This window comes from Passer montanus, unplaced genomic scaffold (genome assembly GCF_014805655.1).
Source record: "Passer montanus isolate IOZ18808 unplaced genomic scaffold, ASM1480565v1 scaffold8, whole genome shotgun sequence".
Classification (NCBI taxonomy): Eukaryota; Metazoa; Chordata; class Aves; order Passeriformes; family Passeridae; genus Passer; species Passer montanus.
The window spans coordinates 16,070,684-16,098,488 of NW_024373256.1; the positions used below are offsets into that span (position 1 = coordinate 16,070,684).

The following is a 27,805-nucleotide window of genomic DNA, read 5'->3' on the forward strand; positions in this document are numbered from 1 at the left end:
TCGACTACGCCCTGAGGCTCACCAAAACGAGCCACAAAAACAGCTATTTCCTCTTGGTGCGGAGGTGGGGGGGCCTTTTCCTCACCGCAGTGGCTGTTCTCGTCCCGGCACTCACAGCTCGGCTCTTCGGAGAGGGACAGGGCAGAGCAACCGGCTCGAGATACTCCAGACTTGCAGATCACCTTTGGGATGACCACATTCCCCTCTGGCTCGGCTTGACTTTGAGAGGATGATATCTGTCACCGTTTGCAGGATATTCTGAAGTCTGCACGCAAACCTAAGCTTTTGGAGCAGCACTGGTTGGCTTGGAGGACCCGGCGCTCAGCAGGCTACAGGGAACATCCCATCCCACCCCTGATCAGGCTCTCCGGCCCCGAGACTGGATTCTGACTGGATTCACCCTATCCAACACGGAATGGACCTCCCTGTCACCCAGTTCACCACGAGACTGGCATTACTTATCAAAGTGCAAGAAGGCGGATAAGTCAGTGCTGGGAAGGACATAACAAAGCTTCTTTGTGTTCTTATTTTATGGAATTCTCCTATCTACCTCACAAAATTCTTATTTCCTTGGTGAGAAGTCCCTCAGGAATTGACTTCAAGAATGAACGGTGATGTCCTCTAGCGCCCTGTAACACCTAGCGCAGCTGCCTGTTCCCAGCCCAATTTCAATGTGCTGCAGCTGACTGGGACCTCGTGTTGTCTGCAATTAGAGTCTGGCAGTAAGCTGACAGTCAGATATGACTGTCCAGAAACTGGTAGCCACAGCTGTGTTGGTAGCTCTGGTCTCACTCATCCTTAACAACGCGGCTGCCTTTACCCCCAACTGGGTGTACCAAACGCTGGAGGACGGGCGCAAGCGCAGTGTGGGGCTCTGGAGGATGTGCTGGCTGGCAGAGCGGAGCAGAGCGGGTGCAAGCACCAGTGCCAGGCATGGGCAAGGGGACGAGCAGGAGTGTGAAGCCCTGGGCTGGGGTTCAGAGTCAGCTGGGTTCCAGGAGTCACGCAGCACTGTCAAACGTAAGTGCAGCCTCTTGTCTTCTCTGCAGACACAACTGATAGGATGCATCTGGGTTCTCAGGAGTTCAGTGGCCTAACCCTGAAATCATGTTATCTGTCTTAGTCTAACCATCTTTTCACATCCATTCCCAAATAAATTAATTTCAGAAAATAAGAAGTATGATGTCTACCAGTGAGCTAAACGCCTTGTCCCCTCTCAAAACCAGTGATCTGCATGATGCTGCCTGGTTTATATAGCTCAGGAATTAATCTGATTTGAAAAAATTATCCAAGAAGTGTAAGCCCAAAGTTCAGAGACATCTTGGGCTCACTTCTCCCTCCTGGACTCCTGTCATAAGATATCCCTTCCTCCTCAATACAACAGCAACCACAGTTACTCTGCATACCCTAACACTGGGAAAAAACCTACAAACCCAAACCCAAAAAGATAGTTCAATGAACTACATGTTGAGTTCTTTCTCCCTTCTGTTTGCTTTTGTTGGAAATGTCAGGTGTAGAAATGTCAGAAATAGTTGTGGTAAAAACATGTAAAATTGAGGAAGGTCTTAAAATGTGTAACTATTCTTCTTGGTGAAAAAATACAATTAATATACAACTTGGTGACTACAAAAATCATTACCCATGGTGTATTTTTCATTTTGCACTTTCACAGATTGTAGGATCTGAAGAATGCAAATAGCTTACACTGAGCTAGGGAAAATTACTGGATGACATGAGAATTACAGAACTGATTAATAAAGAATAAACTTTATGTATCACATTGATAGCATTAATGGTGCAACCCTTCTCCCAGAACAGAACTGTGCTGGAACAGGATCATAGAAAGGCTTGGGTAGGAAGGGACCTTAAAGATTGTCCAAAATACCTGCAGACACCATGGCTGGGACCACAGCTAACCTGGTGCCAAGAGGTTTCTCCCCTAAAGCCCCTCCACTCCCAGCAGCTGGGCTGTGAGCAACCATTCAAAGGGGAATCGGTGCTTCCGCTGCACCCTTCAAGGCATGGAATTTGTCGGAACAAATGGCTGTAAAGTCCATGCCTCAACAGACTACAGGATTCTCCCAAGATTTCAAGGATGCACAAAACAGCTCTGGCACCTCTGAGGGATGGTATGTTACAGCATTTGTAACATACATTATTTCAAACCAGATTTTTTCATGGTTTGAAATGTGGAGAAAAGAGAAATTGGTCCTTGGATTTTCTTAGATCCCTCTGGAGAGAAACCAAAGAAATACTTGAGGAATTTCTTTTAGAAATGCTTTAATGTGGACCCATTACAGATTATATTTTCCAACAAAATTATACAGAAACTTTTTTTTTTTTAACATTTGCTAATATTGAGCCTGCATAAATCAAACCCAGAAAATTTCTTAAATGTTTTAAAGTCCCTACCGTTTCAATACTTCTAACTGAAAGAACTTTTTATAACAATAAGTAGCTATAAAAAGAATTAGACTGTGGGAGAAGTTCATTGATGTGTTTTTGCAGCTTCATCTCTAGAATCACTTCCCCAATTAACACTGATAAGCCATATTCTAACCTGAAGAACCTGTGTACCATTCACAAATAGTAAAAGTACATGTTATGTACTCAGCACTGGAATGAGCTCCTACACAGGGAATTTGGCTCCTGCAGCATTTTTAACACACAAGCTTGTATTTCTTGCTGTGTGCAGGCTAGGCAGTGTGTGGTACCTAACAATGAGAGGTATTAGTTTCATGGTAGAACTGTCTGGGCAGCAGTTTCTAATGTCAAATAGCAGGATAATATGACAGAAAATTTGAAAATATCCGAGTAATAATTATAGCATGGTCAAGTGCTCAGAAGAATTATCTGACAACCACTGTTAAAATTCTACTTTAAAGGAGGCTTTTCAAGCCCAGGGACTTGATCTGTATTGGAGTAAAGCATCCATTCCTATTTAATCTGGAAGCAAAGAGTAAGCAAAGGCCAATTCTGAATCTTGATAAAGCATTTAAAGCAAAATCCCTCTTCTGACAAACTCAGTAGGAAACAGGACTGTGGCATTTATGTTTAATACAATTTTGTTTCCATGGACGCACACATGGTTAGTATGAACCTGATATTGCATCCATGGATTTGTCATTCTAAATAATTTCTCTAATAAGAAATCATAGATTATTTTAGTAATACCTATGGCAATCCTCATCATGCAGGGGTGTGTGTGCATGCATATACATACATACATATAAAAATAACTATATGAAGGAAGAAAATATCTTCCTCAATACTGAGTTACCACAAAGTATTTTGGATGCCATTTGTAGAACAATACAAAAAAGCTGTTCTGGTAATAGCAATGCAAAAGAGGCCACAATCTGGCTCATGTAAAACAATGTATCTATATACTCACACAGACATACATATTTGAGAAGTAAGCTATTTATGTCACAGTTCAACATAAAAACTGTAAACGCTTTGGGAATTTGCTTGTCCATATACTAAAGATACCTATGCATGCAGTGTGTATCTAACAGCCAACTACAGGCACTACTGCAAGCTGGCTTCTTCCCTGGCAGAGAGAAGTATATTCTTCTTAGAGAAGTTCTTCTTAGAACCTGCTTTTCATTGAGTTTCTCTGCCTGCTCTTTTCTCCCACTGAAATCACAGAATCTTGGAATGGTTTGGGTTGGAAAGAACCTTCAAGCCCATTGCATACCAACACCTGCCATGGGCAAGGACACCTTCCACTGTCCCAGGTTGCTCCAAGCTCCATCCAACCTGGCCTTGGACACTTCCAGGGATGGTCTAGCCACAGCTTCTCTGGGTAACCTGTGCTAAGACTTCACCAACCTCACAGATTAGGATTTCTTCCTAGAAATGTCAAAAAAAAATCAAAAAGAAAGCCAGGGGCAGGTGTAAATTATATTAAAAATACAGGGAAATGCAGTGTTGCAATGTGAACTACTTCTGCAAGGCACAGCATCAGAAGCACGGGCAACTGATTCCATGGGAAAGCACTTCAAGTCTATCCTTCAAACCTCACTGGTCCTGGAAGGGGAGAGCCCAGCCCCTTTCACTTGTCTTTATCTACCTTTCTCCCTCTTGCTGTGCAGCCCTGCACCTCTCTTTCAACTCCATGTGATGCTGAAAAGCTTCTGTGATGGTTCTTATGACTAACAGCAAAAGAATCCCCAGGTTAGGGGATTCTTTTGGACATGGGGTGGGATAGGGTTTTTGCTGGATATTTTTCCGTTGGATTAAGCAGTGGTATCAGAGTCCAACAAGCGTTGCTGCTAACACTAAGTGATAAAAGTGTAAGGAGGGGTGAGATTGCTCCTTTTTTAGTGGTAATAAACTCTCAGATCTGAAACCTTCACCAACGCTGAGAATCAGCTCAGCTGTGAGGACATACATATAAGCTTTTATAGCTTGGACAAGCCACTGAATGATACAAACTTGAACGCTTCACTGGGAATTCAGGTTGTATAGCTCCTCTTCAAACACTTTGAGGAAACCTGGCCAGGTAGCCTGACTCTCCTGTCACCTGAGTGTAGGCAAAGGTATTTGACAAAGATTATGGAGCTGCAGTTTCAGAGTTGTTGAAAAATTCTGGGAGATTATACTCTTGCCTGCATCTCTTTATGCTTCAAAAAAGCCCACAGTTAGTAGCCTCACAGCCTCAGTAAGAGCTGGGGTAAGACAGCATGTAGCCAACACTGAGCTTTGTGCCCATGTCACATGTGAGCAAGGGCAGCACACCCAGCGATGTGGCCCTACAGAGGTACACGTGAGCTACCCTGAGTGGCAAGAACACGCAGCTACACGACCAGTGATGCCTCTCAGAGCCAGCTCTTCTCAAAGCCACCTAGGTCCTGAACAAGTACCATGCCAGGAATACTGCATGAACACACTAGATTATTTGAAATCAACTTAGATATTTCTAACCACACTGTAAGGTACAAATATAACCTTAGGTTCTGCTGTGCTCTGATGCTATCTCTGGATGGGCATAGGGAGATGATTTATTCATCAGCTGAGGTCACAGTTTGTCCCTCTTTGTCTAAAGAACATTAGAAACAATGTGGAAATTCAGGAATAGAGAGAGGTTTAAAAGATACAAATCCTCACTGGGTTCTTCAGGGCTGCAGGAGACATAAAGAAAATTGCAACAGCAGGATGCGTGTTTCAACTTCTGATGCTCAGAGCTGGACTGCTTGTGGGAATTGCAGTTCTACCAAGAAGTATAATTCATGCCAGGGAGAGGCACAGCATCAGGAGTGGCTACATGACTGCCACAGTGACATCAGGTACCTGTCCAGCCTGGATGGATGATTATTGCAGACATGGACACAGGGACATTTGCTGGCTGAGGTAGGGTGCTGCTCAGGGTGGGAATGAGGAGCTGAGGTTTGATACAGAGGCGGCCATTCACCCTAATGTCCATGTCCACTGCATTTACACCAAGTTCCAATGTCTCCAAAATGTTCAATTTCTCTGAAATATGGCTGGCTGGAAGCCAGGCTGAGTCAAGCAGTGGAGTGTGCTGTAAACGTGTTACTTGTCTACATATACATATTTCCATACATAGAAACCCAGAAAGGAGGCCAAGCGCATCTAGAGAACACAGGAACTACCATTAGATTAAAAAAAGCCTAAACCTAATTATACACATTATATACATAGCATGATAGCATGATGACTGCTCCAGCTGTTCCACAGAGATGAGGCAGTAGGGGCAGCTGGCAGCACAGGGTTTGTGATTTCCCATCCTAATATCTGAAATATGAGCAACACTTAAATAAGGGACACTACTAATTTAATGATGGAGGCCAGTGGAGATGAATTCTGAGAGACACGGCTTTTCAATTTAGAGTGAATGCTCATTTTAATTTCAGGGTGCAATTTTGTGTACTCATTTTGGAAAAGTGCAAAATTCCTTGGGATTTGGGAGAGGAAAATTAACCTAATATATGTTTCAATGCAGTATATCCACAAGTGTTGCACAGAAATATTGTCAGAGCAACTGGAGTTTGGTTACTCTTGCCATCAAGACTTTGAAATCAAAGCATTATGAGTGAAAATGGCTCTGGAGCTTTTGAAAATTTCAGATTTAATGCATTTATCAGAATACCCTCGTTTATAAAGATGCAAATTATGATATCTAGACAACTCATATCTTATCAGAAATAGCTGTGCCTATTAAAACAAATCACTGTATTGAAGGCTCTCAATGTTGGGCTTGCAAGGGCCTATCATTTAACCATAAGCACTTGCTTATGTTGAAAATAGTTAATGGACCCATGCCTTCACTCCAAAAGTAAGAAGTGAAGCTGTTATAAAAAACACCCACCAACCACACTCTCCCCAACAAGATCTGTCTGCCTTTCAAAATAAATATTCAAATCTGAAGTTTCACACTTAGATGAGCTGAATGGTTAAGTTTCAAAATACCTAAAGGGTTGGAAGATTCCACCAGTTTGTCACATCAGAACATTATTGTAATTGTGCAAAACCATAGTGGGATTTCCTTGCTCCCTTCCTCTTCCTTAAATTACTATTTTTTAAGAAAAAAAAGCAGAAATTGCATGCTTCAGAAAGCCTCTCAGAAGGTGAAAAAAGCAAAATAATTTTTGAGATATCCATGCATTCATAATTTTTAAGATATTCATCTAGCAACAGAATGTACTAAGGACTCTTGCTGCTGAAAGATCTATGGCTATTTGCAAAGATTTTTTAAGAAGAGCCGGTGAGACTCCCTTTTTCAGGACAAAGTCAGCAAGACCTGCAAACAACATAATCATGTGGAATGGGTACGAGGCAAAAACGAAATTCAGATTTGTTTCACTTTAAAAAAATTAGTGACTATTCAGACCATTAAAATACATTTGCATGACATAAGCATCTCTTTAAACCTTCCCATGGTCTCAGTGACACAGTCATGCAAAGATGCACTGAGATACTGCCAACATTTGCCTTAGTTTGTTTCACAAGTACTTTCTAAGTTTTTCCATATATTTCCTCAGTCATATTCGAAGAGGTTAGCAATATAAATACCACATGTTTAAACTGACAGAAGAAATTAAATGTCGAAGACTTTGTAAATATAGCACAGGTTTGGGAGGCACAGTGTGATGCTGATAATTACAGTGGTTCTATTTATTGCCCCTATTATCTCAGAATTTTTTTAGCAGTAAAGTGCTGACCTCCTATGCCTATGTTGTAAGATGAAGCACAGTTGTACTTTGCACTGTCCTAGTGCTCTTAGTATCCAAGGCACAGCTTCATCTGATTTCCATGGCAGCTGCAGAGACTGCTCAGCACATCTCACCTTTGCTGACATCCAAAACAAAAGAAACACGATTCATTGCCAAAAGTTTGGTGGGGTTTTTTGTGTGGGTTTTTTTTAAGGGTTTCTTCTAAAATTTTTATTAATACTGAATCCAGCTCTCCAGGTTGGAACCCAGGTTTATGAACAGCAAGACCATAACTAAGAGTCAGCTATACAGAAGGCTTGCTCTTTCTGACTCTTGCCTTTCATTCATTTAGGTTCAAGCATACAATTCTGGCTTTTCCTAATCTTGGTACTTGGTTTGCATTTCTGAAGTCCCTATAATGTGGATTTTAAAAATTACTCCAAAATGCTGAAAAATATGATGCATTCTTTATCTCAGGATAACAGCTCAGCAAAACATCAAGTTCTAAGAGGAAAATGGCATGCTCAGTTAAAATCTCCGATTATATTAGAGAAAACCTAATTACTTATCTAGTTAGATATTTATCAGAAGATTATGATCTCAGCCTGTAGACATTCAGCCCAAGAAGATGAAGTCTAGCACAGTTACAAGAAAGTGAAAATAGGTTCTAACAAAAGTAAGTGAAGCAACCTAAGTGTAAGGAGCATTACCAGTTTCATCTATAATCAATTAGAATTCTCTTTTCAGAAAGACAGCCATATATTCTCCTTTCCAGAATAAAGTAATGTATGAACATGAAGCACTTAAAAGGACAAACAGGTACATGCCAGAATGCATCCTCAATAACTCACCAAGTGATTAATAAATAAATCCAAGAACCATAGGAAACAGCATCAACAGAATATTTTTTTTTTTAATTCCTTTCATTACAAAACCAAGAAGCAGTATCCCTCAGGAGATTTAAAGAATGGATGCAATCATAGAGTCAATCAGCTTCACAGCAAGCTAAGGTTGCACCATCCTTCAGCTGAACATAACCCATCTTGCATTATTAAGAGTTTAAGAGCAATTTAAGAATTTAAGTACCATTTTTGAGATGCAAGAGATTTAGTGTCCCACAGTGGACAGGGATAACAGCACACTCCCAGTCAGCTCCTACAGCTCAGAGGCCATCAGGAGATTGTGAAGCCATACAGAGATGCTGGGAATCAGCACTGTCCCCATGCACTGAATAAATGTGTGGTCATTAGATTCTTCCCAGGGCTGGATACTTAATATCTTCCTCACAGAGGCTCGATTAAAGTTTGCACTGTTTTTGTTGTTTTTTTGTTTGTTTTTTTTTTTTTTAAATCAAGAGGTCTTTCCCTCTTGATAAAAAGGGAAAGTTTTAATAAGTAATAAGGGGGAATTTTAGATTACTATGAAGATACCTTGAGCCATTTTGCTTAACCATTTAAATAATTGAATTCCCACTTAACTGGTTTTTTTCCCTCTATGCAGACAGAAAGGGAAAGAAACGCTTGCATTTTAAGCAATTAACATAATGTGATCTTCCAGTGAGATTGCCCTTCCTCATCAACCCAAAACACTGCAAATTACTCTCCACTATGACTAACCTACTTCTGCAAACAGTCCTGGGTCTGTCCTGGAACATAACACCAACAGTTCTGGTGCTATCATGGATCAAAACAACAAAATTGCTGCTTGTAAATAAGAAAATCAACATCTCTAATCCAGATGGATAGAGATGGTTTAGGAAGTGAGCAAAATAACAAGGAATCTGACTTGGTCTCATCCTTAGAGTTTGGGGTTTGACTCTTGATTGATCCCTGTTTTAAACGAGGCAGAATTCATTAAGCCAGCACCTCAGGCTGTACAAGAGTCCCAGCTGTTTGCCCTGTCCAGGAATTAACTGCTTCTCTGAGAAAATGGGGCCCACAGTGGGCTTCCACAAGGAAAAAGGCAGAGACTAGCACTGTATGCTGATGAACAACAGACACTTAGAGCAGAGTTTTTGGAGCCATTCAGCTCCAACCCTTTCCAGCTCTCAACAGCCAAGCTGCATCTTAAGGGAGGTGAAAAGGTACGGATGGAGGGATTGTCCTCCCTGTTTCACCTGTCAGATGCACACAAAGGAATGAACACCTTCTGCAGTGTCTAGGTCTATTCTGCTGGAATTATTGACCTCTAGCTACAGGGAACATCTACCTCTGGCCACAGGGAACTCCATCACAGTTAAATTTCAAGAGATGAGTGACATTAACAATAACGAGTTTGACAAAACAAAAAAAGTAGAATATCCAAAATAACTATGTCATGACAGTCTCAGGCAACAGAATCCAGTAGTGAGGGGTTAACACAAATGCCACCAGTAACTGTGCAGACACTAAACCTACTATGACCATCTGGTTTTACTAACTGTCATTAACAAACAAAATGCAAAAGTTGATGAAGTCTGCTGTGGCCACAAAAAGTGACACTGGAATCATGGCTACTAAAAATGAAGCTGAAATAGTTGAACAGCTGATCCTAAATTTATACTAATTATTAAATCTATAGAAAACTCATCAAAATAGACTAAAGCTGGCTATTGAGGCATTTTTGCTGTACATATAATTTAAAATAGAGTAAAAGAGCACAAAGGTAGATACTAAATTTCGCAGCTTTTACAAAAACTATATTGCAGCCAGTTTTATAGGATATTAGAAATATTTATTCCTGGATTGAGCAAGCAGGAAAGCAGCTTTGTGGCCTGGCCTTCCTCAACAAGATTTCCTTCTTCAATGGTGTTAGGCTGAGCTCTGAAGAAATACTTTAACATGGCATGCTCAATTCCCTTTCTTGATCTACACTGTCCACTGGCTGTCATCACTAAAAGGAAGCCAGAGATACTGGTGCAGAGGCTCAGCTTAGGGTTGTGTACATACAAAATAAAATTACAATGTGCTGAGCTGACAGTATGCAAAGTTACAATGGTGAGTAAGAAAGCACAGTCACTTCACAATTTCAGGCTAAATACAATTAACAAGCTCCTCTGCAAGAAGAATGGACTTTATGCATTATTATAAGAGTTATACATCATTGACAGTCTGCCCAAGCTAGGGGTGGAGTCCCCATCCTTGGAGGGATTTAACAAATGTATGGATGTGGCACCTGGGGATAAGGTTAGTGGGGGCCTTGGCAGTGCTGAGGGAACAGCTTGACTTGATGATCTCAGAATCGTAGAATTGTTTAGCCTGAAAATGAGCCCTAAGTTTGCGTTTTTGCCCAAGAGGAATCATTGCAATTCTAGAACAAAACCAAAAGATGACAGATCTTACATTAAACCTGTTAGAATAAACCAACATCTCTCATATGAGAGATGGGAAGGTACTCAGGTTGTAATACTTTATTCTATAAAAATAATTGTCTTCACATTTTATGAAATCGTAGCAGCAACATCCTTCTTATTCTACAAATCATCAGCCTGCTGCAGTTCCATGGACCATGTGCAACCTTCTTTCTGGTTAACAGGAGCAGCTATGCAAAATACCTATTGCATTTCCACATCTCTCTGAATAGTGATAGTGTATTAGGCCAATAAACATCCCTAAGTGTGGAGTTCTCACAAATAGCAGCAAAGATCATGTTACCCATTCAATGTACTTCCAGCTGCAGGAGAGGACAATGATCAAAGAACTATTTTGTAAAGATTAAGTTGTTACAAATTTGCTTGAAGTTCAACTGAGTCACAGTCAGAAACTTACTATTTTTAGTATGCATGATATAACATCACCTGTGGCAAAGCTTTAAGTCTCTAATACAGTTAAGTATTTAAAAAGTCACAAATAGCAGCAAAAGCAAAAATTTGGTGTTAATTTCTGTGTCAGGGGCCAGTATGTATTTCTGACATAAACTTCAGACCTTTAAAGGTTATTTATATACAATGGCTTTTTTATACAATTATACAATGGCTTTTTTTTTTCTTTTTTTTTTTTGAGCTCATCCAGACAAGGCAAGATAATCCATTATGGCAACAATTTTTTAATTTGACACTACAGATAATTCTGTCACCAAATGAAAGTACTAATAATGGCTGCAAGCCTGCTCTTATTTCAGGCACTTCTCCTTTGAAAGTCATTACTATCTCTTCAGCAAGCACTGGTGCTCAAAGCATTACAGAAGTCCAACTGAATGGAAAAACAGAACACTCTGAATGTTCAAAGTTTATGGTGTTTTCAAAGCTCATCTGACTGTGATTCTGTTATCCATCCAATGTGCTTCATGATCTGTGAGCATTCTAAATGGCAATAGATGGAAAGGCTGCCAATGCTAAAAGGGCAACTTTAGAAGTTAAACACAAATTCTTTGAACAAATTTTCTGAATAACTGATCAGAAATTAACTCACTAGGAGAAGCCAAAAAGACTTAGTATGTTACCGTCTTAACATTTTATTCAATGGAAAAAGTTTAATGGACTATGGTTCTTAACTAACTCCTCTATACTATATTTTATTAAATTTTAATTAAATCATGAGTTGCTACTTAGAACACGTGAAGCTGAAGACAGCTTATGAGGGGAAAATAAAGAGTAAACACAAAAGTAGGTCAGACTTCATGATTAACACAATTAAATTTACTTTTGTTTATATCAAGTTTTGTTTTCTGCATTTCCTAGCAGTCTCCCTGGAAGATCAGGAACCAATTTCTGCTGGTCAGTGCATCCACCAAACTTAAAGCCAGTTAAAACACTCCTAAAAAATCTGCTCCAGAGTCTTTCTCTAGTATATGCCAATTTACACATGGTGCTACCTCTATTTCACAATAGCAATGACACATTAGCAAGCGATGTGGAACAATGATATTTGTAACTCCCACCTTTTGCTAGAGAAGAAGGAAAAGGGATAAAAACAGGACATCCATCAGGTTAACAGGAAAAGCAGGAAAAAAGTCTGACTAAAAGTACCCAACTTTGCAGTTGATATAAGCTATTCAGTAGCCAGCTGGGAGACACTTTTTAATCAGGTTTCTAGTCAAGACTGCAGATGTCCATGTCTGTAATCATTGCTGCATTTTTTCTTTAATAGAGAGTCATAGATTATCTCAGGTTGAAAGGGACCTACAAGTACCATTGTGTTCAGCTCCCTGTTGCTTGCAGGACTACCTTAAACTAAAACAGATCACTAAGAGCATCCTACACAAACCACAACTTTGGCAGCCTTGGGGCTATGACCACTGCCCCAAGGAGCTAATTCCAGTGCCCAACCACCCTCTTGGGGGAAGAACCTTTTCCTAATAACCAACATAATCCTTCCCTGACATAGCTCCAGCCATTCCCTCAGGTCCTGACACCAGACAACAGAGATCAGCACCTCCCACTGAGAAATGTGTGAGGAAGGTGCCAAATACAACGGGGTCACCCTTCAGCCTTCTCTTCTCCTGGCTGAACTGGCCAAATGATCTCAGCCACTCTTTGCATGTCTTACCCTCGAGGCCTTTCATCATCCTGGGCATACTGCCATCATTCAACGTCTTTTTATTTTGAGTTTGTCATCCTCCCTGTCATGGTGTTCAGTACAGACTCTGGCCTGTACACTTTCATTTTCAGCTCAAGAAGATCCCTGCTCAGCCAGACTCTCCTTCTTTCTTGCTTGCATGATTCCCTGTGCTTCAGAAGTACTGGTTCCTGCACTATTAAGAAGTCACCACTTTGCCCACAAGTCTCTCTTTACAAATTGCACATCTTAGAGGGCACCTTTTTGAGTTGGCCCTTCAGTCCCTGCACCCGAGGTTACTTTCAATATGCTTCAGAAATTTCCTGAATCTGTTTGTGTCTGTTGTATGATATTCCCAGTTGATGTCTGGAAACTTAAAAATCACCCTTAAGACCCAGGGGAGCTGATCTAGAGATATCCCTCAATTCCTTGTATTATAATTCATCAGTATCATTGTCCTGGTCAGGTGGTCAATAGTAGACCTCCACAACATACTTCCACAAATGCACTGTTAGTTATATATGAAATTTTATATATTTTTTTTTTAAACACACGCTCACACACCCTAAAAAGCTACCTTTTTACCTGTACATGCAGATTATGCCCTAACACTTCATTCAGAACTGCCAAGCCTTGATATCTTCATTTCAACCATCTCCCTCATTATACAGATGGAAATATAAGGATTTTTGCAGTGTATTCCAAGGACTAATAAATGATTAAAAAAGCAAAAATTAAGAATCCTATATACAATGCTTCTGTAAACCAATAAGACCCAAGCATTAAAATCCACAGGACGTTTTTTAGGACAATACAGAGGGACTAGGGGGCAAAGAATTTCAGGGTGTTATTGGTTTGTCTTAGCAATGATATTATTGACTATAATATGACTATTATTTTAGGGCCTTGAAAAACTATTTATCGTTCCATTTCACTCTGTATCACACAAAAAACAAACATCAATCCTGCCCCAAACAATTCTGGTTATGGATTAGGTAAAGTCTTCAGTGAAGAGAATTCCAGCACCACCAGTGGGCCATTCTGGGAAATTAGCTGCTTGTTCCATGCACTGAAGCAATACTTCTGGGATGCTGTGCAACTGAAGGAAAGAATCAATACACATCCTGAAAAAAATCCTTTCTCAATCAGACCGCAAGGAAGGCAGTTACAATAAGGGACTGCTATCTAAGAATTGTTTTTTGTGGACTGACAAACTTTATACTCCTGCTAAATCAGGATTTTCTTTTTCGTGGTTTTATATTATTGTAACTTTTTGCTGCTTCTGTTTTCCTAGTGCAGTTCGACATGATGCGTGCCTGCAACCTCATTGCCACGGTGGCTCTGACTGCCGGCCAGCTCCTCTTCGTCCTGGGGCTGATGGAGCTCCCCATCATCTCCCAGGATACCCAGTGGTGGGAGGAGGCCATAGCTGCTGTGTTCCAACTTGCCAGTAAGTCCACTTCTTTTTACGGTGCTCAGTCTGTATTAAACCCAGGTGGAAAAGTGTTTCTTACTTTGTAAATCTTTCAAGGGACAAAGAATAGTAAAAATATGTTTATTGCCTCCAACAAGCTCTTCCCATGAGATTCTGCAGTACATGAATAGAAGCTTTTATCTGGAATATGTCATAATGAGGCTTCTGCCAACCAAAAAAACCCCAAGACTTTATATTTCCTATGAAACCAGGAAGGCAAACATAAGAGAAACAAACTGGATACATAGTAAGCCCACTATTTAGCAGGGCAAAATATACCCAAGGAACTCGAGAAAGCAGAGTGGAAGGGCTGAGCAAATTTTTGAAGCCTTGTTGAAACATGATTATTTTATTTTAGCTAACTGAATTTTACTTAATGACCACCAGCTGGATTTTGACAAACATACATCTGCAATCCAGCAAAGAAAGCCTAAGTCAATTCATACCACTGACTGTTATAAATAAAATTCCCACAGCAATTCTCATGGACTGTATACAGAACTGCATGAGAAAAAGAGGAAATGGGTTTATCATAATTCCATTTTGACAGCAGTGGCAACAAAGTGTAAACATTCTGCAATAATACCTTTCATTATTACATAAAGTAAGTAACTTCAGCATTCATTACAGTAAGAATCCAATCCTATACGATATCCATGCAGGAAACTGTCATTAAAGGAGTAACAATCAAGCTGATTACAAAGATCAGATTAAAAATACCACATTTATACATATATACATACACACACATATGTTATTAATATAAGAATAGGTTATAATAAAGCAACATCATTTCAATTAAAGTTTTAATTTTGACTTTAACAACTCAGAATATTAAGAATGGCATAAAACTACTGAGACCTCAGGTTTTCAAAAACACAAGATTAGAATCTGGCCTAGGTGATTTAAGTACAGTCTCACAGCAATAAAATCGTTAGGTTTCTTTTAGGTCTACTAAGGATGAGGAACCTGAAATCCAGATGAGAGGAGGAGACTGCAGAGGTTCTGTAACCCTCAAAGCACCTGATCCATCTTCCAGGTGCAACAAGTGCCTCAAGCACCAGACAGTGCTTCCAAAAGACAGATATACAACCTTGCCATAAAAGCCCTCCCTACAGCCCCTTTGTGTCTGTGTAACTGTGGATACCTTCTGGATAGTTCTCCCTGACTATCAGCATGATGTCTGCTGTACTCTCCCATCCTCTCCAAACTTGACCTGTTTTTCTAGAGCGGAAATGCATTCTGGCCCTGTTTGGATGTGTTGTTTCATTGACAAACAGCACAGGGGACAGCCCTTTCTTCTACCATAGCTGCTAATTTTAGACCGGACTCTTTTTTTTTTGCCCTTTTTTTTTTTTCCTGTGCTGGAGTCGGTTTTAAACACAGTCAGAGAGAGACTGAAGGGCGCCAGGATATCCCGACACAGGAGGAGGAAATGCCTGCTATTACCTGTTATGCAAGCTGAACCTTGAAATCCCCAGTGCTGGGAGGGGACATGGGAGAAAAGGCACAGTCCGAATGATTAACAAAACACTAATGAGAATGGCTGAAGAAAGTTTTGAATCAAGGAACGTATGTCAATCTGCCTGCCTATATTCAAAAGACGTGAAGGGATGGAGCTGGCAGCCTGTGATGATACGAGGACAGACATTGTGCTGTGTGAATCTGCAGAAATAACAGTGATTATCCCTGCCCCATTCCCCAGCCCCCTTTGCAGTTATGCCACACTCTCCTTTACCATCATCAGATGGTTTTCTGCCTTGAAGTCATGATATTCATTTTACATCTCATTATCTTATTGTAACTTTATGTTTAAACAAGTTCCTTCCTAATATTCAGAACGATCACCTGAAGTCTTCTAGAATGCATACTTTTGAAAAAAGTGGGAAGAAGTCATTATATCTGCATTAACCCAATATAAAATAATATTTCTTGGAGACCTCCTTAGTTTTCCAGAAAAGTGTTACATCAAGTGCTGATTTCTTGGGAATTTGCACTCACTAAACCCCCTAGACTGGGCTCAGGCAATAGCATTTTAGACATTATAGATTATGTGTTTTTGAAATTAGACAAAACCAATGTGCAGTGAGAAAGCCCAGTAAATGCACTGCTCTGATGAAGGGCTGCTGCTGCATCTGGAGACTGTTACATATTGAAGGGGAAGACAGTGACCACCACATGTCATATGAGCCACAGGTGATTTTCAAGCTCTGAGTCTCCACTCTGAGACAGTAACCTCTCAGTCATTCTCAAAGAAAAGGAGCAATACGGAGCAAAAACCTCAGAACAGTAAATATGACACCTGTATTTAAAAGCATTTGTCCCAAGAGAAACCCCTGTAAGGTTCTCTCCTCCTTCATTTGAAGAGTTAAAGCCAAGGTACTTTAGGTCAGACAGATCTTTTGTGTGAGAAGGGCAGGTAATGTTTAAGAGTGAACAAACTTAAATCTTATTAAACATTTCTGAAGCACTGGCTGTGAAATTTCTGTTTATTACACTTTCAAATGAAATAACACTAGCACCAACCTTCTGGTTTTTCCTTTTCAAAACCCAAATAATCTGAAGAATTGTTCTGCAGTTCCTCATCCTTTCAGTAATTTCAGAAATTATCTTGAATCATATTCCCTCTAATTCCAACTTCTTGATCTCTACCTTTCATCCTGGAATATGCCAACAAGTGCTGAAGAGAACCACAGTGGTCACTGGTAGACTGAAATCTTGTCTTATGGGGAAAGGTTCAACCCACAATTTTCTTGTTTTTACTCACCTGAAACTGTGTGGATTTCATTACAGTTTCCCATGACCTGAAAAAAAGTCCTTGTTGGCTTAGAAAACTAAGAGGGATAGGTATTATCTCCAAAGTCTATGACAAGCTCAAATCAATGATCTTGGATCCCCTGGAGCTTGCAGTGGCTCCAGGCTCCACCACTTCCTCACTTCTGCCACCTGCACAAGCATTTGAAAGCCATTCAAAAAGGATGGACCTCTGACACAAAATTAAGCTCCAGGAAGCAAAGAAGAGAGGAAACAGCAATGCTGTTTGGGACAGCAATGGGATTCACACAGCTCCAAAGCTCCACAGCCTCACACCTCCCCATTAACAGGAAAGCAATCTGTTTGCTTTGGAAAAGGCTCCTTAGCGAAAATGGAACCAGCGTTGTACGTGGAATTTTGTGTCAACGCTCAGAAATTTTCCTCTGCAGGATTTTGGGGTTTCTGGTTTTTTCCAAGGACCTGTTACAAACTCCATGTGCTGAATATAGGATGGATAACAGCCAACAGAAGAGCTGTTGGAAAGGGAAATCCATACTAACAGCACAGGGAAGAAAGCACTTCAGAGGATATTGAACTACTGCAAACATTAACCTCCCAAACAGGATCAGGCCTTAAGGGGCTCCAGACAAGTCTTGATCTTGTCCAGTGATGATTATCACAGACTTTAGAGAGAAATATTAGAAACTTAATAGGAAAAATCTGGGATAGAATATCCTTTACATTAGATCTCATCCTGGTTTCTGAATGTCCAAGACTGAAATAAACCTGAACCATTACTAATATTTTCCCAGTCTGCTTTCAGCATTAAATAACTTTAAAATTTAAAAGTTTCATGTTCCCTCTGAGCCTGTAATTTACAGCCAAATAAATTAGTTTCATCTTTCCTAAATTTCAAGCATTGCATTCCAGCTTTGCTCAACATGTTTTTCTGACGGAAGTGTTTCACTCCAGACCCCTAATGCATCACAGAAAAGCTGAGCTCAGGCATACTCTAATTTCTGTGCTTTTAAAATTAAATCAGACAAATTTTGAATCATCTTCTCCAACCACTTTAGATCAGTTGATATCCAGAAAATCTCTGTAGAAAAGAACAGCACAGCAGCCAATGAAAAACATGGCTGAAGATATTCCTGACAGCAGTGTGATCCTGAGTTCTGTATTACTTCCTTCCACCTTTTTGCTTCATAATACCCTCAAGCCAGATCTGTTCTAAGATGAAGTCTACTGTAAACCTAAAACTTCCTGAAAAGGAAGCAAGTAAATGAGATGCTGTAAGTAACCTAAAAATCACAGCAAAAATAGAGAATCTGACTGCTTGATTTGTGCTAAATGTTTTCATTATTTGTCAATTTTATTTCACCCCCAGTGACAAACTTCCCCATTCTTTATGCAGACCACAAATATTACAATAAAGTGATTTTGTTTTCACATATTTGCAAAAGGAAGCACATTTGCAAAGATCCTAAAATCTGGATGTCTATATGATTTATTTTGTCGGAAATGGTTCCCGGGAGCAACTGAACCAGCAAACTGGGAAGGATGGTAGCTCACAAGAAGCATAGTGAACTCCTCATCTGGTATAGCTGCAGCAGGAAGAAGACCTGCCTGTATTCTTTAAGGCTAAACTCTGATAAGAGCAGCTGGCAGGTTCTTGTAGCATCTCAATGTCAAGGGCATGTATTCTGATCAGAAATACAATAAGAAATCCATTAACAGATAAATATAATTTGGATATGCAAGCATAAAGAATATGCAATGCAGAAAAAAGTGTGTGAGATGGAAAGTATCTCAACACAAATACTCACTTTATTGCTTATGAACATGCACATTATAGATACATGGAGGTGTCTCCTAAAACTGTTTCAAACCCAGTTGCCTTGCAGGATCCAATTACGCAGCTCTTACCCTCTGATGTACCCAGAGAAGAACAGAGCACTTGAACAATAAAAGCAGAAGATGACACTGAAATATCCAAAAAGATCACCTGTCAATGACTGCTTCTGTCTGTACAGGGTATTTTTGCTCAGGCTGACCCCACCTGCAGCACTGCAGCCCGGTCTGGGATCCTCAGCATGAGACAGACAAGGACCTGTTAGAGTGGGCCCAGAGGAGGCGATACGGATGCTCCAAGAGTTGGAGCACCTTTGCTACAGAGACATGCTGGGAGAGCTGGGCGTGTTCAGCCTGGAGAAGAGAAGGTTTTGGGGAAAACTTATTATGGCTTTTCAGTATATAAAGGGTGCTTAACAAAAGACAGAGTGACTTTTTATATGGACAGACAGCAATGACAAGGGGAATGCATTTAAGCTGGAAAGAAGATTTAGATTAAATGCTAGGAAGAAAATCTTCCCTGTGCGGATGGGAAGGCCCTGGCACAGGTTGCCCAGAGAAGCTGTGGCTGCCCCTGGATCCCTGGAAGTGTCCACGGCCAGACTGAGTGAGGCTTGGAGCTACTTGGGATATTATAAGGTGTTCCTTCCTTCTGGCAAGAGGGTTGGAAAGAGATGGCTTTATAAGATTCCTTTCAACCCAAAACATTCCATGGTTCTGATTCCAGAGAGGAGCCCATAGCTGTGGCTGATATAAGATCTACTATGTTAAAGCAGAGCTTTAATTGGCTCCAGCTGACTCAGAATCCAAGAGGCCAAGCTAACAGTCAACATCAAGTGTGAGAGTCTGCACATTCCTCCTTATTTAAACAGCTGCCCAAGAGGAATTCTGCCTAGTTCACTGGGAATACTTTTCACCATTCCATTCAAAGACTGGCATAATTTCTAAGGAAACCTCCAAAAGGTAACAAACAAAAGCAATTTACTGTCAATAGACCTAAACTCGTTGAAGATTTCCAACATAAGGTAGGATTCACTGCCTTACACTAACTACATCTCCCATCAGGTTAAAGACAAGGACTGACAAACTCAAAGAACACAAGTGGAAAGCCCTTGTAATTCAGAAAAGTGAGCAACAAAAGGGTCTTATTGCTCCTGAAAAGCTGTGCTAGTCACATGTTTAATTCTAAGATGTTAGATGCTACCAAAATACTTGGGAGGAAATTTTAAATTAGAACTAAACAAAACAAAACAAAAAAACAAACAAACAAACAAAAACCAAACAAAAAACCCCACCCAACCTCAAACAAATTATTGTACTTAACATACAACCGAAACCTCAAAGGTCACGACTCTAATGGTCACACTCTAATTCCGTGTGGCATTAGAAACCAAAGCATCATCCACCTGGTGCTACAATGAAGAGTACGAGACTATTCTAGAGGCCCCATATTTGCCTTCAACTATAACAATTTCTTTTGTGCCAAGCTGATACAAGAAAAGGTATTTATAAATAAGTAATTTGTGTAAGTCCTATAGGAATCACTTTGTAAATCTATCTCATGCTGATAAATACAGCTGAGTTCCTACAAATAGCCCATTCAGGCATGTGACTCACCACAGCTGAATGAGTCCCTGTGAAATTTGGTGGGGTACACAGAAAAGGAGTGAAATATTTCCCTTCTCTGTTTGCAGTTCTGCACAACCGTGGGTAGTGTATTCTGAACACTCTGGCTGCTCTATTTTCCTCCTTCCCCCTTTTCTTGACAGCAAAAGTCATCCTCCAGGACAAGCTGTAAAGAGAAGGATTATAAGTCCCAATGCAGACTTTCTGGTAAACTAGAAAAAACAATATGTATTTCTTCAAATGCACTACAAGTACACTAATAAAAAGGAAGAGCAAGAATCCAGGGGTGTCCAAAAAAAAAACCCCAACAAATTATCACAGAAATAAAAAAGTGACTATTAGAGTTCTTTTAAAATGCTAGAATTCTGTAGCTGGCTTGCAGCCAGCCTCAGTCAAACAGGAAATCCAGCATGCAGATCTGAAATGTAAGTTCAAAAAGTCCTCCCAACCCACCCCCACTACCACAGTCAATACTGTTCTAACCAGAAGTCTTCTGAGTGACTTCGTTATCTATTTCCTTCCCCAGCGGAAAAGCCACCCCCCTCCCAGCTTGTTTGGCTGCAGATGGGAAACAACTAGAGATAAACAGCAGTTCTATGGGAAAAAAAAAGCACTTCAAGTAATCTCATCAGGATTTTTAGTGAAGTTGTGGCCTCTGTGCAGTCTTAAGACAATATACAACAAAATTATCTGAAATTGATTGATGTACTTAAATTCATTCAGGGAAATTGAGCCATGCCTCTCAAAGTCCTGTCATCACTACAAAATAGAAAAGAAACAAAATCAGGATTAAAATGTTCAATATTTTAATAAATAAATTTAAAGAAACATGTCCCTTCTGCAGTCCTTGTCAATCTGTATTGCACACTGTGAGCCCAGGAATACTGATGGTAAAGAGAGCAATTTTCTGGTAATTTTTAGTAGAGCTGTTTATGAGAAATAGTCTGAGAAGCCAACTGTTTTCCTCTAGGAGTTTTATTAGAATACTGAAACTGAATTCAGACATTGTTAAAAATATCTGTCTAAAAATGTAAAAGTCACCACAGTCAGCTCTGGAGACTATTCTTACAACAAGGTTAATTTTTATAGGGATACTTCTAACTATTATATGGCACAAATACGTGAACTGTGTGGTTTTGCCCAGTCATTTAGAGAACAGATTAAATGTTCCACCCCAGTTCTTGGCCAGTGTACAGCAAGACTCTTCTAAGGGCAAGGAAAACATATGTAGCACATTGGAACACTTTGCTTCAAGAAGCTGAAGTTTGGTTAAGCTGTTACAGACAAAATCCATCCAAGCAAACTTTGGGGTTTTCACATATCATCACCTTCACAAAAGCAGCATTCATCAAAATTTGAAATGCACCATCCTATGCAAACTCAGGTTTTTTGTATTATTAAGATTTCTTCAGCCTTTGCTCTGGAGTTCCTACATTTATAATTCCCATATCAAGCCATGTTAATATGAAATAAGAATGCTGGGAAATAACTTTCTCAGTTACATTTCTATTCTGGAGTTCTGTGACTCTTGCAGAACTGTAAAACTAATTGTATAAACTCAACAGTAATGTGCTTCCACCTCTGTTGCCTCTGTCATGTGTTTGTCTGTTCTTGATGTCTGTTCCTGTCTAAACTACAGCAAAGGATCTGAAACAGAATACACATTTTCACTCAAGAGCTCTGGAAACTGGATCCTGCAATCTGTCAGTTTGAGGAGTTCTCAAATCCAGTCCCTCTGCCCCACTCAGCCATTGGCACAGAACTGGGAAAGGAGATAAAGCCTCTTGCATGACTGGCTGCTCATCTGAGCAGGGTTCAGGCAAAGGGCTTGTGAAGGAAAATAGTCCTTCTAGCAAAAATAGCTTTATTTGGGGACCTGGAAGGAAGCCTTAGTGCTTTTCCCTGGTGGATAATTGCTCCATCAGAGAGAACACGGAAATATTAAGCTATTTAGGACAGTAATTTGCCTGTCAAATTCAAAAGCAAGAAAGACAAAGTGAAATAATTTCATTAAAAGCTGGGTATTTGGAAAAACTTTTAAATATTGAAAATATTCCTACAGTGAGAATTAAGCTGCAAGACACAACATAGCATCAGTGTTACTCTGTGTAACTGGTATTCCTAAACCTATGTCCCTCTGCTAAGAGAGCCTCAAAAAAATACTGCAAGATAGTGGGAAGTAGACACTTGTTAATATTTATAACTGTCCCTTAGAGGCACCTGTGAGTGGTCACTGGTCCAAACAGCTCCTGTTCAAAATTCCACCTGCTTAAGGTTTTATGACTTTCTTCACAGTTAAGAAAAAAATTAACACTTTATGGATTCCCTGTGAAAGTGTGTATGAATTTAAAATGAGTTCTGAAAGGAAAACTGAAAAGGAAAACTGATTACACAAAGCCTTCTCGTGTGCCAGACTAAGTAAGATGGGTTTCTTGATTTATATCAATACTCCCCTTCCTGCCAATTTTAAATCACAAGGAGATGAAGCTGGTCAACTCAACTGCAGGAGGTGCAAGCATTTCCTTTCTTCTTGATTTCCCACCTTCATAAGAAAATGGCTATCTATCATCCATTGGACAGTGGATTGCAAAGCAGTATCATCATGTATCATCCTTATAAGACCTAAATTAAGATGTAAACATCCAAATTCTTTATAAGCATATCACAACTAGCATGCTCTGCTCCCAATACTCTGAAATACAAAATAAACACAGGAAGTTGTATCATCCTGGTTCTACAGACGGGGAACAGAGCCATCTCAGAGGAAAGTTTAAAAAACCTGATGTCACTCACAAAACAGAACCTAATCTCCCACTCTTCTTCTCTACCATGTGCCTCAGGACAAATTGAACTTGGAGACTGACATTGGAAATGAAGGGAAAATATTTTATTTGCAATGGCAAACCATTATTGTATGGATCAGTGATTTCTGTAACTCAATGTGCTCCACATGGCCACGTTCTCTCCAAATAAAACTTGTTTATTTATAATTAAGCTGAACCATAAAATAACTACCAGATTTACTGACAAAACCAAGGACTTACTGTGTCCACAACCTAAAACCCATCCAGGGTACATTAGGCTTTTCTAACATCAGAGTGGGGAAAGAGCAGTAAAGAGCTTCTCCTCCCACAAGAACCTATTTCTCCTTATTTGTCTTCAGAGAAGTGCCTCACTCCAAACCCTCTGTGGACATGCCAGCTGTGGGACAGTGCCACCTCAGGAGGAGAAGGTGCAGCAAGCAACTGTTACAAAGCACCTTCTAGGTAGACACAAGAAAGACAAGGATGCCAGACAGCTCCTGAAGGAATATTCATTCAGTGTTTATATTAGGAGGAGGCGCATTCAGCCTTCACTTTACTGACTCTCAGAATAGTACAAGTGTCTCACCTCTAAGTGATGATTGATCTTTTTCTCCTACTTGTATGTAATTTCCCTCCTCTGTGTTTTTTATCTGTATGCAACTTGTGTCTTTTCCACCTTCACTGCATTACAGTGCTCTTCGAAGAAAAAAACTTGATACAATGCACACTCAGGATGTGCTCTTTCATGGAAAACCAAGGACCAGAGCCAGGGGTCACACCATTGCCATGTATCCACAGGGACAGTGTTTCTAGGTACAGGCACTGTGGCTAACTGAGAAAAAAGCATGCAGCAGTTGGGACTTGCTCCTTGCCCATGAACTTAGGAAGATGGTGTCCAGATATGTTCTGGCAGTTCATGGATATTTATTTATTCTAGTCTTCCTTCATGAAGGGGTTATTTTGGCAATGACATTCCTTTGTTATGGTGGCAGTTAAGGAAGTGTGTAGGATAACAAAGAAGTGGGTTTTTTTTGTTAGTGAAGCATGTTTGTCTCTTTTTGTTTGTTTCAATCTAATTACATCCATTAATTTCTTTTAAAAAGGTGAAAAGTAGTTTTGTTTGACAACAGGTACAGGAAGAGAGACTAGGCTGGAGTCCCTCTGCTCCAAAGTCAGGCTGGGAGAGCTGGGAATGTTCAGCCTTGAGAAGAGGATAAGGCTCCAGGAAGACCTCAGAGCCTCTTCCAGTGACTAAAGGGGCCCCAGGAGACCTGGAGAGGGACTGGGGACAAGGGATGGAGGAGACGACACAGGGAATGGCTTCCCACTGCCAAAGGACAGGGTTAGATGGGATATTGGGAAGGAATTGTTCCCTGTGAGGGTGGGCAGGCCCTGGCACAGGGTGCCCAGAGAAGCTGTGGCTGCCCCATCCCTGGCAGTGTCCAAGGACAGGTTGGACAGGCCTTAGGGAAACTTGGGATAGTGGGAGGTGTCCCTGCCCACAGCAGGGAGTGGAATGCAATGAGCTTTAAGGTTCTTTCCAATTCAAGCCATCTTGGGATTGTATGGTTCTTTGATAACACAATAAACAGAGGGCAGAAAACTAATAATGTGGTTATCAATGCATTCTTCAAGAAATGGGCATACGTAACATAAAAAGGTGTAAAGGGATGCAGACTGCCCCTTGATCTAACATGGGTCTCCTGCACGTCTAGAACAGTTACCCAACCTCACTTCTGAAACAACATTACTATTATTCATCAGCAATGTAACCACCAAAGAGATTGAGAATTTTTTCCTTTTTTTAGTTTTGTTTTTGCATATCACTTTGTGAGATCTAAATGGACATGCTAGACAAGTGCATTGATATTACTCTAATATTATCTACCTTTTAGGGAACTTAGTACTGTGCTTAAAGTTATGAGGACAACAGAAACTTTGCCTTCAGTAGCTTCTGGAGGCATGACATTACTTCTGCCTCATAACACCCTTTTCCAGCAGGAAAAAGTAGGACCACAAAGTTCCATTTATTTCACCTTCCCTTTTTAAAAGTTCCTGTACATTGCTTTTTATTATTTCTGTAAGATATTTAGCTGTTCATCATCTTTGCAGTTTACATAGTTGCCTGCCTTAATAAACATTCTAAAATTTCAGAATAAGAGTATATACTATGAAAAAAAATTGAAATTATTATTATTATTTTTATTATTATCATCATCATCATCAATAGGAGTAAGAAAAAGGACAGCTGTGTAAGTGATTCAAATGCATGGGAGAAAAAACCCAAAGTGAAATACAGGTCAGTGGGTGTAAAAAATTTAAATTAGAGTGAACAGATTAAAACTTAATATTGAGCCTCTGTTTAAGGCACTCTCTCTTCACGTATCATAAGGCCCAAATATGCCTTCAAAAACACACCCAGCACATCATAATAGGGATGGAAAGGCTCTAAAGACTTATGAGTGAGTCTGTAAATGTTGAGATTCTATGGCATTTTGCCACTATAGAAATTCAAGAGATTAACTCATTAAAATAACTCTGCCATTCTGTTTGCAGGTTTTGTTCTGGTTATCGGACTGGTGACATTCTACCGTATCGGACCATACACCAACCTCTCGTGGTCCTGCTACCTGAACATCGGAGCCTGCCTGTTGGCCACCCTGGCAGCTGCCATTCTAATCTGGAACATCCTGCACAGGCGTGAGGACTGCATGGCGCCCCGTGTCATCGTCATCAGCCGCACTCTGACCGCTCGCTTTCGCCAGGGCTTAGAAAATGACTATGTTGAGTCACCATGCTGAAAGAGCACACTTGAAAGGCAGAAGATATCCAAGGAGATCTGCATTGGAGTTATTTTCTATAAATATATGCTATAATTTAAGGGTTGAAAGACATTACAATGTTCACTTGTGTGGGCAGAGGCCCTCGATCATTATTCAGATGGGCTCCATCTATATACATATGTATAAAACATATAATTTTATATATATATATATAAATATATAAAATATTATATTGCACTCTCCTTCTGCTGTACAGCACAGAATTGTTGGGCTGGCTGCATAGCAGCAGGGTCAGCTGGAGAAGATACCAAGTGTGTGCAATGAGAATACAGGAAAGAGGGAACCAAACATTTTCTCTGTCTGCATCAAGTTCTTCTGGTCCTCAAAAATAAAAGAAAAAGCTATAGGAGACCAATGACAATAGCTTGGGAGTTAACAGGCAATCTGCAAAAACAGAAAACTCACTATAGATTAAGTGATGGGTTTAAAAGCTGTCTAAATTTCATGACTTTTAGTCCTTCTCTTCACCTCTCTACAAGAAACGGATTCTCATTAGCTGCAACACCTGCTCCCAGTCCCAGACCAAACCAGAAAGTAAAAAGCAAAAGCAACTCTAACTATTCTTATGTAAAGAAAGGGTTTGCAGAAGAATTAAATTGCATCTTTTTCAGATATTTCTTTTGTATCCTGAGACACAGGTTTGCGAGCATCCTATGCATAAACAGACATTAAAAATGAGAAGGGTTTGCAACTAGAACATGCTGCTGAAAAAAATGTTTCAATATTACATTGAGGGAAAATGTCCACAGGAGACTACCAGAACTCCCCAATAATCAGATATATGATTAAAATACATTGTTGGGAATTATAAGAAAGAAATATTCCAGCCCAAATTGGTTTATTTTCTCTTCAGCTAGTTATAACATTTGCTGTGGCATTAGAATGCAATGACAGGACACCAGCTCTGCCCAGCAATGTTCAGAGCCACATAACACAGGGAATATTGGAGAATAGAGCTGCCACTCAAGCACCCAGACTGGAGAATAAGACAAAGATACAGGACTTCAGGACTCTGAGATTTAAAAACAACCTGCCTGATAATACGATAATGAAGTGAAAAATTAATGCCTTTAGAATTAGGTATAATGTTTCTAAGCCTTACCCTGAGAAACACATGGCCTCACAAAAGTCATATCCATATAATTTTCAGAAAGAAAAACAACATGTCAAAAACTATCATAAAGGAATATGTGGAATACAGGAACCTGAGGCAATGACAGGTGTGTAAGTGCTCTCAGAATGCTGCTCTGAGCACAATTAGTGATAGGTTTCAGGGACCATGAGCTGTGAATGTTACAAATTCCTTGGGACTGTTGTGTTGCTCTCAGCTGAGTAGACTGCTTTGCTTCTTTATCACTATTTCCACACTTTGTTAAAATGTGATCATCAAGCTGGCTCTTGAGTTCTGTTCTGCACTCAGTTTGGATGTGATAAGAAACTCAACCCCGACTGCTGCTTTGCACCACGTTCCAAATGAGCAACACTCCACGGAGACGGATGCTCTAGAACAACTGCACTGCTCTAGACTGTCAGGGGAAATACCATAAAGCTGACAGAGCTTCTTCTAGCAGTAGGTTTATAAAAACCAACTAAGATTAGTGTTCATCTGCCTGCATTAATTTTCTGGGGAAAAAAAAAAATTCCAGAAATAATATGTTATGATTAAATGCAGCGGTTTTTAAAATAAAATACTGGAGTACTTTAGAGATATTATATTATTTCCTCTAATATTGCAATATCCATATTATAATAACATACATGTGAATTTAAAAATCAGCTATGTGGTTGGTAAATCTGTAAC

The 27,805-nt window shown here is 40.0% G+C and overlaps 3 protein-coding genes across 7 annotated transcripts in view; 2 read left to right on the forward strand and 1 right to left on the reverse strand.

Moving 5' to 3' along the window:
- TELO2 (telomere maintenance 2) overlaps nt 1-128 on the forward strand; it is a 35,939-nt gene extending 35,811 nt beyond the window's left edge. The window contains exon 21 of one of the 2 annotated variants that reach the window (XR_005630229.1): nt 1-102. The gene's annotated coding sequence lies outside the window, so the exon portion shown is untranslated. The other variant, XM_039732511.1, reaches the window with a different exon arrangement.
- The window catches only part of IFT140 (intraflagellar transport 140), an 88,300-nt gene that overhangs the window by 15,887 nt on the left and 44,608 nt on the right, over nt 1-27,805 (reverse strand). The window lies entirely within an intron of this gene.
- TMEM204 (transmembrane protein 204) lies at nt 66-27,780 on the forward strand. Its single transcript, XM_039732516.1, has 3 exons — nt 66-1,020; nt 13,947-14,102; nt 25,718-27,780. The coding sequence occupies exons 1-3, from the start codon at nt 741-743 to the stop codon at nt 25,960-25,962; spliced, it is 681 nt and encodes a 226-aa protein (XP_039588450.1). The 5' UTR covers nt 66-740; the 3' UTR covers nt 25,963-27,780.